At 49.4% G+C, this 19700-nt stretch overlaps 1 protein-coding gene across 1 annotated transcript in view; it reads left to right on the forward strand.

Annotated features, from left to right (window-relative positions):
- Nucleotides 1-19156, forward strand: part of LOC147116876 (diacylglycerol O-acyltransferase 1-like) — a 45449-nt gene extending 26293 nt beyond the window's left edge. Inside the window, exons 10-15 of the mRNA XM_085987182.1 lie at nucleotides 991-1035; nucleotides 4393-4505; nucleotides 5529-5594; nucleotides 7147-7234; nucleotides 9000-9062; nucleotides 13912-19156. Coding sequence (XP_085843308.1) covers nucleotides 991-1035; nucleotides 4393-4505; nucleotides 5529-5594; nucleotides 7147-7234; nucleotides 9000-9062; nucleotides 13912-14058 — 522 coding nt within the window. The 3' untranslated portion in view covers nucleotides 14059-19156. The remainder of the gene's footprint in view (nucleotides 1-990; nucleotides 1036-4392; nucleotides 4506-5528; nucleotides 5595-7146; nucleotides 7235-8999; nucleotides 9063-13911) is intronic.
- The last annotated feature ends 544 nt before the right edge of the window (nucleotides 19157-19700 follow it).

Consider the following 19700-nt stretch of genomic DNA (forward strand, 5'->3'; position numbering starts at 1 on the left):
CTACACTGTCCCATCAAACACTCCCAGGGCAGGTACAGCATGGGTTAGATACAGAGTAAAGCTCCCTCTACACTGTCCCATCAAACATTCCCAGGGCAGGTACAGCACGGGTTAGATACAGTGTAAAGCTCCCTGTACACTGTCCCATCAAACACTCCCAGGGCAGGTATAGCACGGGTTAGATACAGAGTAAAGCTCCCTCTACACTGTCCCCATCAAACACTCCCAGGGCAGGTACAGCACGGGTTAGATACAGAGTAAAGCTCCCTCTGCACTGTCCCATCAAACACTCCCAGGGCAGGTACAGCATGGGTTAGATACAGAGTAAAGCTCCCTCTACACTGTCCCATCAAACACTCCCAGGGCAGGTACAGCACGGGTTAGATACAGAGTAAAGCTCCCTCTACATGTGCCATCAAACACTCCCAGGGCAGGTACAGCACGGGTTAGATACAGAGTAAAGCTCCCTCTACATGTGCCATCAAACACTCCCAGGGCAGGTACAGCACGGGTTAGATACAGAGTAAAGCTCCCTCTACATGTGCCATCAAACACTCCCAGGGCAGGTACAGCACGGGTTAGATACAGAGTAAAGCTCCCTCTACACTGTCCCCATCAAACACTCCTGGGGCAGGTACAGAGTAAAACTCCCTTTTACATTGCCTCGAGCATCTGTTTTTAATCCCATCTTTGAGTCCCCTGGAATAACTGGGGGTCCAGACATTGTAGATTGGGAGGATCTCCTGTTTCTTTGTTCGAGGCCTCAATCTTGAAGTTGTATCTGTATTAAAGTTTGACTTTTTTCACTTCCGTTTTTCATCCATTTTTATAGCAGCTTCTCAGGGCAGACATCTGTTTAGTATGTTCCGTATGCTCACACAATGATCACCGTTGAAGATTTATGGTCATAATGTTCTGTGGTTGATGGCCAAGATTTGTATTCCCCCTCTGTGTGCGTGTATAATAAACCCTGGTAATTGTTGATTTCAGGATATGGACTATTCCTGGATGATCGAGCGCCTGCTGAAGCTTGCAGTAAGTAATTTTGTTTCTCTGAGATGTATGTTTACTGCAGCTAGCTCTGCTCGACCAGAATATTCTGCATTTTCAGTGTTCAGAATGATTTAACATAGAGCTGCAGGTGGACAAGCCCTTCTCCCAGCGGGGGAACTTGGTGCAGGGAGGTAAGTAGCTGTGTGACCTCTTCTCCCCTATACCCCATCCTCGTGTCTGCGTTCAACATTGGAGGTGTCCAAGACTTGACGATGGGCCGGACCCAGCCCGCACTTCCTTTTGAGCTTCTGCTGTTTTCCAATTTTGGAAGATTTGAAACGGCTGCTGCCTGACTGGTGGATTTAGACCAGTGAATAGGCAGCCTTTTAGCTCCAATCAGGAATTGGGTCTTACTAGTTCACCTCGCGCGCAAGCCTTATGGAAAAATGGGGAACAGGCTGGGAAGTGAACAGCAAAAGTGCTGATGGTCACTGCTTCTCCGCGTATTACTGGGCTCGGACTGTGAATGCGGCTCCCATTTTTATATAGAATTTACAGACGCAGGCCATTCGCCCAACCGGCCCCTGCTGGGGTTTATGCTCCACAGGAGCCTCCTCCCACCTTACTTCATCTAATCCTATTAGCATCTCCTTCTATTCCTTTCCCCCTCATGTACTTAACTATCTTCCCCTTAAATGCATCTAACATTTTGGTGTAATTAATGCCTGGCCCTTTATTGGATGTGGCAGGTGGATCCTGCCCATTCTCCAAAAGGTTGGACACTTGTGTCAGCTGTGGCTCAGTGGGTAGCGCTCACCTCTGAGTTAGAAGGTTGTTGATTCAAGTCCCACTCCAGAAACATCAGCACGTTATACAGGCTGACATTCCCAATGCAGTACTGAGCGAGTGCTGCACTCAGAGGGGCAGTACTGAGGGACGCTGCACTGTTGGAGGGTCAGTACTGAGCGAGTGCTGCACTGTCGGAGGGGCGGTACTGAGGGAGGGCTGCACTGTCGGAGGGGCAGTACTGAGCGAGTGCTGCACTGTCGGAGGGGCAGTACTGAGCGAGTGCTGCACTGTCGGAGGGGCAGTACTGAGGGAGCGCCGCACTGTCGGAGGGGCAGTACTGAGGGAGCGCCGCACTGTTGGGGGGGCAGTACTGAGGGAGCGCGGTACTGAGGGAGCGCCGCACTGTCGGAGGGGCAGTACTGAGGGAGCGCCGCACTGTCGGAGGGGCAGTACTGAGCGAGCGCCGCACTGTCGGAGGGGCAGTACTGAGCGAGCGCCGCACTGTCGGAGGGGCAGTACTGAGGGAGCGCCGCACTGTCGGAGGGGCAGTACTGAGGGAGCACTGCACTGTCGGAAGGGCAGTACTGAGGGAGCGCCGCACTGTCGGAGGGGCAGTACTGAGGGAGCGCCGCACTGTCGGAGGGGCAGTACTGAGGGAGCGCCGCACTGTCGGAGGGGCAGTACTGAGGGAGCGCCGCACTGTCGGAGGGGCAGCACTGAGGGAGCGCCGCACTGTCGGAGGGGCAGTCCTTGGGCACAGGCATTCTCCTGGTGCCTTAGCAAATATTTATACGTCAACCAACATCACTAAAACAGATTACCTGGGTCATTGTCACATTGCTTTGTGTGAAATTGGCTGCTGTGTTTCCTACATTACAACAGTGACTACACTTCAAAAGTACTTCATTGGCTGTAAAGCGCTTTGGGACGTCCTGAGATCGTGGAAGGCACTGGAGAAATGCAAGTCTTTTTCCACCCAACGTGACATCTAATTATGGGTTCACACCTGTCCTAAGCAGTGACGTTCACAGGATTTTATGATGCATTTGTCATTTATCAGTTGCTGCGGTGATTTGCATTACATCGAATTTACAGCGGAGAGACAGTCCATGCCGATGTTTATGAATTATGAGCCTCCTTCCACCCTACTTCATCTAACCATATCAGCATAGCCTTCTGTTCCTTTCTCCCTCATGTACTTATCTAGCTTCCCCTTAAAGGTACCTGTGCTATTAACCTCCCTGTGGCATTCGGCCAACAATTTAGTGTCTGGTCATAAGAACATAAGAAATAGGAGCAGGAGTAGGCCAATCGGCCCCTCGAGCCTGCTCCGCCATTCAATAAGATCATGGCTGATCTGATCCTAACCGCCAATCTACTATCACTGAACCATCTCCTGAATCTAACAGAATTAGACACATGAAATAGGAGCAGGATCAGGCTACACAGCCCCTGGGCCCGCTCCGCTACCCACAGGGCCATGACCGATCCGAACCTAGACTCATGTCCAAATTCCTGCCCGCCCCCCGTAACCCTTAATTCCCTTTACTTCTAGGAAACTATCTATTTCTGTTTTAAATTTATGTAATGATGTAGCTTCTACAGCTTTTTGGGGCAGCATATTCCATGGACCTACCACCCTCTGAGTGAAGTAGTTCCTCCTCATCTCAGTTTTGAAAGAGCAGCCCCTTATTCTAAGACTATGCCCCCTAGTTCTAGTTTCACCCATCATCGGGAACATCCTCCCCACTTCCACCCGATCCAACCCCCTTCACAATCTTATGTTTCAATAAGATCGCCTCTCATTCTTGGAAGGTGAGGGCTGGTTAGTGCTGGAGAATAGAACACCCAGTGATCAACATCGAGCGCAACACAGGTTAGACATGGTGTCAGTCTCTTTCTTCTCTGCTTCAGGAATATGATTTTGATCCCAACCTCAAGAGAACTGGTTTAAAACAATGATTTTACTGTTCTTTCAGCACCAGAGGGAGAGTTGGCTGAAGGGGAAATGAGGTGTGGAATGCAGCATTGCATGAATCGGTTTCTCCTGTGTGTAGAATCGTATGGCCTCGGTAGCGGTTTGGAGCATTGGCTGTGACCCCCCACACTCATCACGGCTTGTCTGTGCTCGTATCGCCCGACCCAGCAACCTCCAATCCTCACGTACAGCTTAGAATTCTTGTTGGAGCTGTATATTTGTCTTGACATTTAGTATCTTGGGCTGTGCTGCTTGTATGTGAGCGAGCAACTCCCAGTATCCCAAGACTACATTGCAGTTGGGCAGTAACTGGAGAGTGTAATTGAAGATTATTGAACAGTGGACGAACACTTCTGATGCAGCACAGTCACGGATGACTGGTCCTGTTGATAACTGGCTTGTGGTTTCACTGCATGTCTTCTTGTATTTGTTCTTGAGATCTGGGCGTCGCTGGCAAGGCCAGCATTTATTGCCCACCCCTAATTGCCAATGAGAAGGTGGTGGTCAGCCGCCGCCTTGAATCGCTGCAGTCCATGTGGTCTTCACCTAAGGTGGCTCTCCATGCCCTGGAGAAGAGACGGAAACATAACAAAAATACTTGGACCAAATTCTCCATTCTTTGTCTTTTGCAGGTTCCCAACCACATGATCTGGCTCATCTTCTTCTACTGGTTCTTCCACTCGTCCATGAACTTTTTAGCTGAGCTGCTGCAGTTTGGGGATCGGGAGTTCTACAGGGACTGGTGGTAAGAACTGAGCTCTGGAGTAATCCGAGACGTTGCATTCCACAACCACCCTGGACAGCCATGCTCGCGAGACGTTTCAGCTGGGAATATTCGGTTTCATTGTCAACAGTCGGTCTGTGGCGTTACTGAGAGGCCGACTGTCCCGTGGGCACAGATGGAAATTGAACTCCTCGGCTGATCAGTCTCCTTGGACTGTCGAGCTCTCTAGCTCCCTTCCCAGCCGATTCCCTCCAGCGTCATTGTCTTGTGAAACAAAAATAACCAGAGGTTCCAAATTCTAGTAGTCTTGCCTCTTCCTTCTCCCTTTTGTGTATTTTGTTGATCCATTGTTTCATTATTACACCAATGTCTTCTCCAGGACTGGTCGATGTTGGGGCATTTTAGGTGTGAAGTTCACAACCACTGATCTCACACCTGGAAACACAGGAGAATAAGCACCCACCTTGGGATGTTGGGATTTCATCCCTCTTGGTGACTAGTGATTTCCCCCCCCCCCCCACCCCCCTTGCAATTTCCAAAGGCGCTGACTGTTGCTGAGGTTACAGTTCCATGGATTCCGCCAACCTGATGTTATTTCGGCTGGATGCCTGCTCGTATCAGCAAAGCCAGGCCATTTTGCGAGACCTGCTCCAGATCCAACAAGGTCATTGTGTTGCTATAAAATGGGAACAGTGGCTGTGGCCTCTTATTTCCAACCCGCCCCCCCCCCCCCCCCCCGCCCCAACCGACTTCCCCACCCTGGAGGAATGCTAAAGCTGATTGTAGTGGTGCGTTGCTGCTCCTCTTGATTTACGAGCTAACTCTACACAGAGAGGGGATCGTCCTGGTCTGTACGGCTTCGCACCTCATCTACCTGTTGAGTCACAGACGGAGCCCACCTACCATTTTCTTTTAACCACTTTGGCCAATTTCACTTGACGTTGGGTGGAGAAAAAATGAAATCTGTGGCTTTGTGTACCTTGGAAAATAGTGGCAGGTTTGTCGGTGTTGAAGTGAGCGTGTAACAATCTGTATTTGCCCTAGGAATTCTGAGACTGTGACGTACTTCTGGAAGAACTGGAACATCCCCGTCCACAAGTGGTGCAGCAGGTGAGGACAGGTGACCGCACCCTGCCGCTTCCGTCTACTCGGCAGGTTCCTTTGGCCCCAGTATTACAAGTCAGACGTGTAATTAATTTATCGATGCCAACAGTTTCTCATCTGGCAACAACATACATTTATGTAGCATCTTTAGTGTTGGAAAACAAAAACTCCCATGGCGATTCGCAGAGGCGTAAAGAAAACAACCACTATGACAAAGGAAGAGAAATTAGGAGAAGTGACCAAAGGTTTACACAGAATCTACAGCACAGAAACAGGCCATTCGGCCCAACTGGTCTGTGCCGGTGTTTATGCTCCACCCGAGCCTCCTCCCACCCTACTTCATCTAATGCTATCAACATATCCTGCTGTTACTTTCTCCTTCACAGAAACATAGAAGATAGGAGCAGGAGTAGGCCATTCGGCCCCTCGAGCCTGCTCCGCCATTTAATGAGATCATGGCTGATCATCCAAATTCAGTACCCTGTCCCTGCCTTCTCCCCATATCCCTTGATCCCTTTAGCCTTAAATATATCTAACTCCTTGAATATATTTAATGAATTGGCCTCAACTGCCTTCTGTGGTAGAGAATTCCACAGGTTCACCACTCTCTGGGTGAAGAAATTCCTCCTCATCTCAGTCCTAAATGGCTTACCCCTTATCCTTAGACTGTGGCCCCTGGTTCTAGACTCCACCGCCATCGGGAACAGCCTTCCTGCATCTAATCCGTCTAGTCCTTTTTGAATTTTATAAGTTTCAATGAGATCCCCTCTCATTCTTCTAAACTTTAGCGAGTATAAGCTTAATCGACCCAATCTTTCCTCGTATGTCATTCCTGCCATCCCAGGTATCAGCCTGGTGAATCTTCGCTGCACTCCTTCCATGGCAAGAACATCCTTCCTCAGATAAAGCGACCAAAACTGCACACAATACTCAAGGTGTGGTCTCACCAAGGCCCTGTACAGCTGCAGCAAGACATCCTTGTCCCTGTCCTCGAATCCTCTCGCTATGAAGGCCAACATACCATTTGCCTTCTTCATGCACTTATCAACCTTCCTCTTAAAGACAAAGTCAACGGTGGGTCTTAAAGGAGTTGAGGGAGGTGCAGAGACAGAATGGGATGTCCAGAGTGTAGACCCTAGGCAGCTGACAGTGGTAGAACGAAGGGAGGGCCAATGCACCAGAGATCGGAGGCAGCGGAAAGGAGAGTTTGGGGGAGGGGTTGTAGGGCTGGATGAGATTTGAGGGCGGAGTTGGGGTGAGGTCACTGAGGGCTTTAAAGACAAGAACAAGAATTTTTAAATCTGAGGCATTTGATGACCTAAGGCGATGGGTGAGCGGGACTTGGTGCGGGATAGGATACTGGCAGCAGAGTTTTTGAGTTAAAGTGTAAAGTCGGGTAGGAGAGCATTGGAATAGTTGAATCTGGAGGGGACCAAGGTGATGAGCCCTCTCTGTCTGAGATCATGGGGTCAAACACTGATTCTGTTTTTTGTTGGTGAGGGGGAGAATGTTGATGAAATAAATCTGCTGAACAAGCACCTTTCTGTTTTGCGCACAGACACTTCTACAAGCCCCTGTTGAAGAGAGGGGTGAACAGGAGGATCGCTCAGGTGGCAGTCTTCCTCCTGTCCGCTTTCTTTCATGAGGTCAGGATGTCCGGCTTTCAAGTTTGCTTTGCTGCTGATTCGATTTATGGTGCCTGCGCACGTTACACGCACTCCCCGCACAGTGTCGCCCGTCGTCCCCTCTCTTTCCCCCCCCCCCCCCCCCAAATGGTGCTTATTGCTCTGTTCCCTCAACAAGAGCAGGTCAGAGGCTGGGTATTCTGCAGCGAGTGTCTCACCTCCTGATTCCCCAAAGCATTTCCACCATCTACAAGGCACAAGTCAGGAGTGCGATGGAATACTCTCCACTTGCCTGGATGAGTGCAGCTCCAACAACACTCAAGAAGCTCGACACCATCCAGGACAAAGCAGCCCGCTTGATTGGCACCCCATCCACCACCTTAAACATTCACTCCCTCCACCACCAGCGTACCGTGGCTGCAGTGTGGACCATCTACAAAATGCACTGCAGCAACTTGCCAAGGCTTCTTCGGCAGCACCTCCCAAACCTGCGACCTCTTCCACCTAGAAGGACAAGGGCAGCAGACGCATGGGAACACCACCACCTTCAAGTTCCCCTCCAAGTCACACACCATCCTGACTTGGAGTATATCGCCGATCCTTCATCGTCACTGGGTCAAAATCCTGGAACTCCCTCCCTAACAGCACTGTGGGAGCACCTTCACCACACGGACTGCAGCGGTTCAAGAAGGCGGCTCACCACCACCTTCTCGAGGGCAATTAGGGATGGGCAATAAATGCTGGCCTTGCCAGCGACGCTCAAATCCCATGAACGAATGAAAAAATATATATAGCAATGCTCAGTGCCCCACTCCTCCGTGCCCACCCCTCCCCCCACCCGGTACATTGGGGTTCGTTGCCCTGCTCCCAGCTGTCCAGCTGCTCTCGTTCCTGCTTTTCCTCCCCATCCCACACCGTGCAGCAATGCTCATTGCTTAGCGCCCTGCCTGGTCTCCCCCCCCCCCCCCCCCCCCCAATGCAGCCACACTGCCGCTGCTTAACGTTTATGAACGTACTTTCACCACACTTGAGGAAAGGCAATGGGGGACGAGGGGGCGGACATTATTCAGATAAACAGCAAATGCTGAAAATCTCAATCAAAGTAAGTCGCTGGAAATGGGCAGCAGATCCATCAGCATCTGAAACCGGAGAAGAGGCTGAATGTTTCAGGTAGAGTCCTTTGATAGAGAAAGGAACAACCTGCACTGCTGCAGCGCCTCTCACCCCCTCAGGCCACCCCAAAGCACTTTACAGCCAATGAAGTATTTTTTGAAGTGTAGTCACTGTTGTAATGTAGGGAAACGTGGCAGCCAAATTGCGCACAGCAAGATCCCACAAACAACAGAGATTAAGAATCAGTTAATCTATTTGTGATGTTGGTTGAGGAATAAAATATTATCCAGGACACTGGGAGAACTCCCCTATTCCTCTTCGAAAGTGTGTCACGGGAGCTTTTGCATCCACCTGAGGGGGCAGATGGGGCCTCTGTAACATCTAATCCAAAAAAGGGCAGCGCCAACAGTGCAGCACTCCCTCGGTGCTGGCACTGGCTGGTTAGGTGTGGGCCTGGATTATGTGTTCAAGTTCTGGAGTAGGGCTTGAACGCACGACCTTCTGATTCCGAGGCGAGAGTGCTGCCCACTGAGACAGGGCTGACGCCTAACCAGCTTTTGTCCATTCAGAAGTAAACCGGCCCCCTGCCACCATTGTTATTAACAGGAAGTGTTTCAACTGTCTGTGCAAGGTCTCTACCTCGAGTACTAAATGAACTGTCTTGTTTCTCCAGTACCTGGTTAGTGTCCCTCTAAAGATGTTCCACCTGTGGGCATTCATGGGGATGATGCTTCAGGTGAGTAACTAACGGTAACACAACTGTATGACTGTGGGATTTGGGTGGGGTGGGGGTGGCAGGGGGAGGAAAAGAGGAAGGGATGGAGAGAGACCAGGAGGCAGATGCTAACTCATCCATTCTGTTCCACTCCCAATCTTCCCTGTGGTGCTGAGCAAGATGGAGAGGATGCACTGGGTCTCTTGGTTGTTTGAATCATAGAATGGTTACAGCACAGAAGGAGGCCATTTGGCCCGTCGAGCCCGTGCCGGCTCTCTGCAAGAGCACTTCAGCTAGTCCCACTCCCCCGCCCTTTCCCCATAGCCCTGCAAATTTTTTTCCTTCAGGTACTTATCCAATTCCCTTTTGAAAGACAAGATTGAGTCTGCCTCCACCACCCTTTCAGGCAGTGCATTCCAGATCCTAACCACTCACTACGTAAAAAAGTTTTTCCTCATGTCGCTTTTGGTTCTTCTGCCAATCACCTTAAACCTGTGTCCTCTGGTTCTCGACCCTTCCGCCAATGGGAACAGTTTCTCTATCTACTCTGTCTAGACCCCTCATGATTTTGAACACCTCTATCAAATCTCCTCTCAACCTTCTCTGCTCTAATGAGGAAAAACTCCAGCTTCTCCAGTCTATCCACGTAACTGAAGTCACTCATCCCTCGAACCATTTTTGTAAATCTTTTCTGCACCCTCTCTAAGGCCTTCGCATCCTTCCTAAAGTGCGGTGTCCAGAATTGGACACACTATTCCAGTTGAGGCTGAACCAGTGTTTTATAAAGGTTCATTATAGCTTCCTTGCTTTTGTACTCTGTTCCACTATTTATGAAGTCCAGGATCCCGTATGTTTTTTTTTTTAACCGCTTTCTCAAGCTGCCCTGCCACCTTCAACGATTTTTGCATATATACCCCCAGGTGTCTCTGTTCATCCCCTTTAGAATTGTACCCTATCATTTATATTGCTCTACTCGTTCCTCCTACCAAAATGTATCACTTCGCACTTTCCTGCGTTAAATTTCATCTGCCACATGTCCACCCATTCCACCAGCCTGTCTATGTCTTCTTGAAGTCTATCACTCTCCTCCTCACTGTTCACTATACTTCCAAGTTTTGTGTCAGCTGCAAATTTTGAAATTGTGCCCTGTACACCCACGTCCAAGTCATTGATCTATATCAAGAAAAGCAGTGGTCCTAGAACCGACCCCTGGGGAACACCACTGTATACCTTCCTCCAGTCCGAAAAACAACCGTTCACCACTACTCTCTTTTCTTTCACTTAGCCAATTTTGTATCCTTGCTGCCACTGTCCCTTTTATTCCATGGGCTTCAACTGTGCTGGCAAGCCTATTATGTGGCATTTTATCAAACCCCTTTTGGAAGTCCATGTACACCACATCAACCACATTGCCCTCATCAACACTCTGTACCTCATCAAAAACTCAATCAAGTTAGTTAAATACAATTTGTCTTTAACAAATTCATGCTGGCTTTCCTTAATTAATCCACACTTGTCCAAGTGACTGTTAATTTTGTCCCTGATTATTGTTTCTAAAAGCTTCCCCACTACCGAGGTTAAACTGACTGGCCTGTAGTTGCTGGGTTTATCTTTACACCCTTTTTGAACAAGGGAGTAACATTTGCAATTCTCCAGTCCTCTGGCACCACCCCCGTATCTAAGAAGGATTGGAAGATTATGGCCAGTACCTCTGCAATTTCCACCTTTATTTCCCTCAGCATCCATGGATGCATCCCATCTGGTCCTGGTGATTTATCTACTTTAAGTACAGCCAGCCTTTTTAGTACTTCCTCTTTATCATTTTAGCCCATCCAGTATCTCAGCTACCTCCTCTCTCACTGACTTTAGCAGCATCTTCTTCCTTGGTGAAGACAGATGCAAAGTACTCATTTAGTACCTCAGCCATGCCCTCTGCCTCCATGTGTAGACCTCCTTTTTAGTCCCTGAGTGGCCCCACCCCTCCTCTTTCTACCTGTTTACTATTTATTTGTCTATAGAAGGCTTTTGGATTCCCTTTTATGTTAGTTGCCAATCCATTCTCATTGCCCCTCTTATTTCCTTTTTCACTTCCCCTCTGAAGTTTCTGTATTCAGCCTGGTTCTCACTTGTATTCTCAACCTGACATCTGTCATATGCCACCTTTTTGTGCTTCATCTTACTCTCTACCTCTTTTGTCAACCAGGGAGCTCTGGCTTTGGTTGCCCTACTTTTCCCCCTTGTGGGAATGTACCTCAACTGTACCTGAACCATCTCCTCTTTAAAGGCAGCCCATTGTTCGATTACAGTTTTGCCTGCCAATCTTTGGTTCCAATTTACCCGGGCCAGATGCATTCTCAACAGACTGATATTGGCCTTTCTCCAATTAAGTATTTTTACTCTAGATTGCTCCCTGTCCTTTTCCACAGCTAATCTAAACCTTATGATATTGTGATCACTATTACCTAAATGTTCCCCTACTGACACTTACTCCACCTGACTCACCTCATTCCCCAGAACTAGATCCAGCAATGCCTCCTTCCTCATTGGGCCGGAAATGTATTGATTAAGTAAGTTCTCCTGAGCACACTTCAGAAATTCTTCTGCCTCTCTGCCCTTTACACTATTATTATCCCAGTCTGTATTAGGATAGTTGAAGTCCCCCCATTATCACTCCTCTATAGTTCTTGTGCCTCTCTGTAATTTCCCTGCAAATTTGCTCCTCTATATCCTTCCCACTAGTTGGTGGCCTATAGAATACACCTAGTAGTGTAATGGCACCTCTATTGTTTCTCAACTCTAACCAGATAGATTCTGTCCTTGACCCCTCCAGGACATCCTCTCTCTCCACCACTGTAATATCCTCCTTAATCAATACTGCCACACCACCTCCTTTCTTTCCTGAACACCTTATATTCTACCCTTTTTTTGAGCCAGGTCTCTGTTATCGCCATGACATCATATTCCCATGAGGCTATTTGTGCCTGTAGCTCACCAACCTTTACCACGCTTCGTGCATTTACACACATGCACTGTAAACCTGTCTTAGACCTACTTGTGTTCTCTCTCAGTCTGACCCCCCCCCTAATACCGTACTGTTTCTTACTCTAGTGCTATCTGTCTCTCCCAATCCTTTGTGCACCTTGTTTCTGCTTTCTAATACTACATCCTGGTGCCCATCCCTCAGCCGAATTAATTTAAACCCTCCCCAACATCACTAGCAAACCCCCCCCCCCGCTCAGGATATTGGTCCTGGCTCTGTTGAGGTGCAACGTGTCCGGCCTGTACAGGTCCCACCACCCCAAGAACCGGTCCCAATGTCCCAGGAATCTAAAGCCCTCCCTCCTGCACCACACATTCATCTGCTCTATCCTCCTATTTCTATACTCACTAGCTCGTGGCATCGGGAGTAATCCGGAGATTACTACCTTTTGAGGTCCTGCTTTTTAATTTCTTTCCTAGTTCCCCAGGGCCTCATCCCTCTTTCTACCTATGTCGTTGGTACCGATATGGACCACGACCTCTGGCTGTTCACTCTCCCCCCTCAATGTCCTGCAGCCGTTCAGTGACATCCTTGACCCTGGCTCCAGGGAGGCAACATACCATCCTGGAATCACATCTGCGGCCGCATAAACGCATGTCTGGTCCCCTAACTATCGAATCCCCTATCTCCAATGCTTTCCCGATCTTCCTTCTCCCCCGTGTACAGCTAAGCCACCCGTGGTGCCGTGGACTTGGCTCTGGCTATACTCCCCCAGAGGAACCATCGCCCTCACCGGTTAGAGAGTGACATGCACTCAGGGGACTCCTGCACTACCTGCCTGGTGCTCCTTGTCTGTCTGACGCTCACTCATTCCGTCTGCCTGCACACTCTTGTGCTGCGGGGTGACCACCTCCTGAAACGTGCTATCCACGTAGCTCTCAGACTCGCGGATGCACCGCAGTGACGCCAGCTGCTGCTCGAGCTCCGAAACCCGGAGCTCGAGCTCCTCCAGCTGACGACACCTGCACACGTGGTTGTCCAGGAGACGGGAAGCACCCTGGAGTTCCCACATGGCACAGGATGTGCATTCCACGGGACTGAGCTGCCCTGCCATGCCTCTATTTAATAGACTATTAACTAACTTAACAGAAATAAACTCGAGACTTTTTAAAAAAATAATCAGCAGCTACTCTCAGCAGGTTGGCACAACTTGGTAATGTTCCTCGGATCCGCCCTCTTGGGGTGGTTGACTTGCGATCGGTTATTTCCTTGAGCAGTAATGAACCTGAAACTGCGAACTTCATGGATGTTGCACAAGAACAAGAGAGAATTAAAGATGCAAACAGGACATCTGACCCATTGAAGTTAATTCATCCTCTTCCCACCCCCCAACACAACCTCCCCCCTCTCTCCCCCTCCCTCCCCTCCCAGTACCATCACCGTGCTTGCAGAAGTGAAGCTACGGCAGGCATGAGTGGTTTTAAAAACAAGCAACAGAGTAAATTTACAGTGGCCACGGAGGCTTAAAAATAAATATCTCTGATCGGTTCCACTGCAGCTGGCTGGCAGATCGATCCCATCCCTGCAGACAAGTCTAGGGGTGTGATTTTTGAATATTCGAATTCATCCATCATTTGGCGAGTCGGACTTGTCCACCTGGTTGAGGAGTGCGAGGTCGGAACCCCCAGTTTGCCCGTCGAGTTCTGTGCAGGGGGGTGTGGGCAGAGACTAGTGTATGTTTTTCAGGCTTGCTTTCTGTCACTAATCCCCTCGGCGTGTGTGTATTTTGGTGGCGGGTTGGGGGTGGCTGGGAGGGAGGCGGTGAATTACAGAGGATTTAAAAAAAAAAAAAAAAAAAAAATGGAATCACTTTACCCTTTTGACTTCCAGGTTCCATTGGCCTGGTTGGCTGGGAAATTCCTGACTGGGAATTACGGGAATGCGGCGGTATGGGTGTCCCTGATCATCGGGCAGCCGGTCGCGGTGCTGATGTACGTGCACGATTACTATGTCCTGAACTACGAGGGACACCAGTGATGGCGGGGAACCCACCAGCACTACAGGACTTAGTACATGAGCAAGGACTCTGATCATCTCTTCCTCTATTTTTATAATTGGAAATTTTTTGGAGAGGAATTGTCTTTTTTTTAGGTGGGGGAGAGTTTGATGTGTTAAAGGGAATGTTTGTGGAACACAGAGGCCATCCCTTTTAATCATTCCATCTGTGGCCGGTACACTCGAGTGCGCATGAATTCAGCTCCCACAGGACAGTGGAAACTAGGGGACTTCAGTCACTGAACACTGCAAATGAGACCCAGAGGGCTGAAACTGATGGGGGTGGGGTGGGGGGGGGGGGGGGGGGGGAGAGAAGAGGTTAAAAGTAGAATTTCAGCCGAGCACCAGGCTGAGATTGGGGGATGTAAATGATGCCGTCCATACAAGATGCCAGTGTAGCCGTCCATTGTGGAGTGGGGGGGCTATTTGTTCGTCTACTCTTGAGCATTTGATCCCCAGAAAACAGCGGGGAAACTGAAGTCCCATCGAGTGGTGCAATATTTCCTTTACCTCTGCTCCCTCCCCCGCCCTCCTTGCTGGGAGTGGGGAGTTGAACCGTGTCGTTGGTCATTCTTACTTTCTCAAATCTCTCGGCTGCTGGTCAGATTTCATTTGATGCGATGCCTGTGGGTAGAACATTGAACGGCTCCTTCATTAGCTGGCGGCGGCGGGTGATGCTGAGCCAGTGGGAGGGGGTCGCGGCCCCCGAGAGAAAAGCATTTGTAATTTTTCACCCCCCCGCAGAGAGTTTGAATTTCTTGGTTCCTGTCCCTCCAGAAAGCTGCTGCTACGTTTTGCAGCCTCTGCCCCTTTCCCCCTGCGCCCTCTGTCCTGAAGGGAATGTTCCTGGTCACGGGTTACACTCGAGAGAGCTGTGTTCAGGCACAAATTCCCAGGAGTTAATATGAGCCCATTGTGGGATTTCTCCATTTTCTTCTTGAATGATCTTTCAGTCCTCTGGATAACCTGCCCCAGGCCACGTGAGCAACGATTATACCCAAACTACTGCGTTGATGCAGGTGAGGTTTCTTCCTCGCCTCCCAACTTTCCATCCCTCACGGCCCTGAATGGATTAGCTGTAAACTATTTGGTGGGGAGGGGAGGAGGGGCGCCAGGGGCTGACGTGTGATCTGCGTTGCAAGGGACTGTGCTGGCCCCCTTTTTAAGTTAAAGCGGTAAGAGCTGGTACAGGTGGCAGAGGTAGTGCACAGGGAGGTGTCACGGTCCCTTCATCCGCACCAAGCCCGAGACGGTGCAGCCCAGGAGCGGGGTGACTGGGTCACCTGCACTATAAATGTCGAAGAACACACTGCCGTCCAGCTGTTTATACCATTCGCCGCTCACGCCATTCAGCTGCCGACACAGCTAGCTAACCGGGCGATTGCCAAGAGGCCAGAGGTTAACCCATCGCCTCCCTCTCCAACCTGGTTTGGGTTACTGAGCCAGAGTTTAACCCCACTGAGCGAAGCTGAATAAAATGTGTTCCACAAACGTCCTTCAGGGATGTGTTGGCGATGTCTGTTTATTGGGTGGGGGGACGGAGTCATCTATATTTTATATAATATTTTTCCCTCAAGTCAGCCTTCTTTGAGCTCCCCCCGTGTGATGGTCACAAAAGCCGTTGTTTTACACCCTGTTTGCACGACTGCACTGTGTTGTACAAGGAATGTACAAACCTGGTTTGATCGGCCGTTTCCCACTGATTTAAGAGCCAGGCTCCATGCTATATGGATACAGTCTGAGACCAGAAGGGCTCAGCACCCATTCTAACCCAATCTAAATTCAGGGGACAGATGCACAAAGCTTTCTTTTTTTCCCCTTTGTGTAAACAGCAGAGGCTTTAATTTCTTCTGGTGCCAAGCAAAGTAACAACCCGTTAATAGCAAATGACACATAATGGGATTTCATTCAAACTAGTCAATGAGAGCAAGTGTCCTCTGCAGGCGCTTATTGCAGCCCTCCCTCAATGTATAGAATTCGGAGAGGATTGCTGTTCACCCCCGGCGATTCAAACCATGTAAGGGAGCCGAATGAACAAACCTTTCCCAAGCCAGGTCACCAGCCCTCCGTTTACACCAAGGGGCCCTTTTTCTGAGGGTGAATTGGCCCCCCCACCCCCCGGGATCCTGCCCTCTGGCGCCCCCCCCCCCCCCCCCCCGGGATCCCACCCTCTGGCCCCCTGCGGATTCCACGGCCCACAGTTTCCAGGTCAGCGATCAAGGCATCCGACCTTAAACATCACGGTACGGGCGTGAGGATATTTATAAACATAATTCTTTCTGATGTAAAAGCTCTTCCTGATGGTGCTCCAATCCCACTGTAAGGACTTCAAGCCCCTTGTATTCGAGGGCCAGAAGTTTAGGGGAGTAACTTTTATTCAAACCTTCACCCTCCCATTTTATTGAAAGAGTGGGGTGGGGGTGGGTGGTGAAAAGAGAAGTTATATTTATAAAAGAATGTGTTTTTTGAAGAGAGCTCCCCCCCCCCCCCCCACCAAGTCCCCGTGCTGCTCTGAGAGAGCATCGCCCTCGTACCCGGCGTTCCTGGAGTCTGCCACCTGGGAGTCGATCCTCAAACCAGTCTGAAGTCTCCAGTACAATCAGTGAGGCCACTGGAGGAGCTGCCTCTATGGGAGATATTGCAGAATGGCCTGGCAGGAAGGAATCCTGACCTGGCAGCTCTTCATCCAGTTGCAAACTTTGACTTTTTAAAAAAAAAAAAGTGTTGGCAAACACTCGTCCTTAGCTTAAATCATGATTTTTTTTTAAGGCTTTTGTGTCTTAAGGGGGCTAAAAACAGACTGAACCAGCGACAATCCTCCCCAAAAATGTGTGGCCATTTGTTGTTTGTTTTTCACCAAGTGCCTGACTGATTTTTGTAACTTCTGATTGTAAATCTGTATCCTGTCTCTTACTGTAAGATAGAAAACTGCATCAGCAATGCAGTCTCCGGAGTGTTATCTGTTCAGACAGATCGGTCTAGCTTTCGGTTTCAAATGTGTTCCAGGAGTGGGTCAGTAATCAACCGTCCGAATGTGAAATATTGAGCGAGTGCGGAGGAGAGGGGCTCACATATTAAAGATGTGGGGGGGGGGGGGGGGGTGTGTCATTGCGATGGATGCCTGTACGAATGGGATCTATATTGGGGCAGTTGTTTGCTGTTCTGGACCTGTACCGTCACCACTGTGGTGAGTACAGGTCACGGGTATAGCCAGCGGGGCCCCGCTCTCGACCACACGGGACCAGAGGCCCCGCTCTCGACTACACGGGACCAGTGTGCCTTTAATAGGTGCCAGCATCAGGTTTCGTGTTTTTATTTTAGGGACGCACTGTCTCAGACTCTCCGACATTGTAACTGTCTCTGTCAAATGGATCAAAGTTGCTTTTTTCAGGGGTGGGTGGTGGGCAGAGAGAGAGGACTGACAGATCTGCAGTCCATCCATGATCCTGCAAATAAGACCCCTTTCACCAACCCCTCTCCCCCCACCTAGTCTCCATTAGATACAATCTCCCCACCCCCACCCCTTCTCCTTTTTGTACCCTTAATCTCCTGGGGCACAATAACAAATAAGACGGGCAGGTAATTAGAATAAAGAAATGGGGGGAGGCACCGTTGCTCCTGCTCCTGCCGTCTCCCACACTACACCTGGACTCCTAACTGCTCATCTGCTCCATGCTGCTCGGGTGAGCCTGGACTACACTTGACCACGTGTCCCGGTGCCCAGCTCACTAGCAGCTGGTGGGCGGAGGGGAAACAGGTGGAAGAGAATCCAGACTAGAATCGTACTGTCCTCTTTTTGGGTGCCTGTGGTTGTTTTTGATATTTGAATATATGGCTGGGTTTTTATGTTTATAAAAAAAAAAAGATGCCATCATGTGCAGAGATTTTTTATTTTAAATACACTGCCCCCTGTCTGACTTTGGCTTGGACAAAAAGCGGGCTGTAATAACGAGAGGACGTCTTGCCCATGTCTGGTGCATTTTATTGGACTACAGTTCTTTTTACCACTTCGTCCCCCTCCTCTTTCCCACCCCCACCCCTTTTGGCCAGGAAGTGAATTACTCTCGAATCCTAATCATGGACTCCAACCACCCCACTTCACTGGGTTTCTTCAACCCTCTCAATCAAGACGGTTATCTTTTCTTTTAAAGAACAAAACTCCAAAAGTTGTTTACTAAACAACACACACAGTATTAGTGCTTTTGCAATCTCAGTCCCCATTAAAAGGGAGAGGAACCTTCAAAGGAATTGCCACCTCATCCTAGGTGATATATTAAAAAATATATATATCCGCGTGCTTTGACTGGTGTCTCTCGGTCCCTCCCTTGGAGAAATAGCTGAGCTTTGACTGGTGTCTCTCGGTCCCTCCCTTGGAGAAATAGCTGAGCTTTGACTGTCTCAGTCCCTCCCGTGGAGAAATAGCTGAGCTTTGACTGTCTCAGTCCCTCCCTTGGAGAAATAGCTGAGCTTTGACTGGTGTCTCTCAGTCTCTCCCTTGGAGAAATAGCTGAGCTTTGACTGGTGTCTCTCGGTCCCTCCCTTGGAGAAATAGCTGAGCTTTGACTGGTGTCTCTCGGTCCCTCCCTTGGAGAAATAGCTGAGCTTTAACTCGTGTCTCTCAGTCCCTCCCTTGGAGAAATAGCTGAGCTTTGACTCGTGTCTCTCGGTCCCTCCCTTTGTTCCCATGCTTGATGCTGCTCCGCTGCAGCCTGGGACCAGACGTCACCCAGCATTCTCCTCTTACTGCAGTCCTTCACCGATATCATTGAGTTACTGTTGTAATGAAGGGGGCTGTGATGTCCCATTAAACATGTTTGGTGCACGGTTTTGTACATAGGTTCAATGTCTGATACTGTAATGATTTCACTCTACTTGTGCCAGGACTTTCGGGAGCTTTTTTTTTGAAACTGTACTTTAATCATGTGGAAAGGAAACAAATTCATGGAGATCATGGATTAAAACAAAAGGGAAAATGGAGCTGAGGCCAACACACAAGGTCTGGCCAGCCCCAAAATGGGCATCCTTCAGGTAGCACTTGCGGTAGACACGGTTTTTAATAAAGCAATCATTTTAAACAAGTTCTTGAAGGTACTTTTGGTCAATTGATTGTGTATAACTCAAAATGCTGCATAGGACAGTGGAACTATCTGGGAAGGATTTGACTTGAAATTCGAAGGGGTGCCTGTTCGAGGGGTATTAAATTCCACAACAGCACAGGACAAATGATTCCCCAATTGCAGTACTGGATTTCTGCTATTAGAGGGCTGTGAACAGCAACACCTACTTAGAATCTGTTGCACAAATATAATCCTTTGTGACTGCTATAGACTTAAAAAGAAGAAAAGTAGGAGTCTTACTCTGTATCTAACCCGTGCTGTACCTGCCCCGGGAGTGTTTGATGGGACAGTGTAGAGGGAGCTTTACTCTGTATCTAACCCGTGCTGTACCTGCCCTGGGAGTGTTTGATGGGACAGTGTAGAGGGAGCTTTACTCTGTATCTAACCCGTGCTGTACCTGCCCTGGGAGTGTTTGATGGGACAGTGTAGAGGGAGCTTTACTCTGTATCTAACCCGTGCTGTACCTGCCCTGGGAGCGTTTGATGGGGCAGTGTCGAGGGAGCTTTA

The sequence above is a fragment of the Somniosus microcephalus genome, chromosome 5 (genome assembly GCF_052327205.1).
Source record: "Somniosus microcephalus isolate GS21.2 chromosome 5, FLI_Smic_1.0, whole genome shotgun sequence".
Classification (NCBI taxonomy): Eukaryota; Metazoa; Chordata; class Chondrichthyes; order Squaliformes; family Somniosidae; genus Somniosus; species Somniosus microcephalus.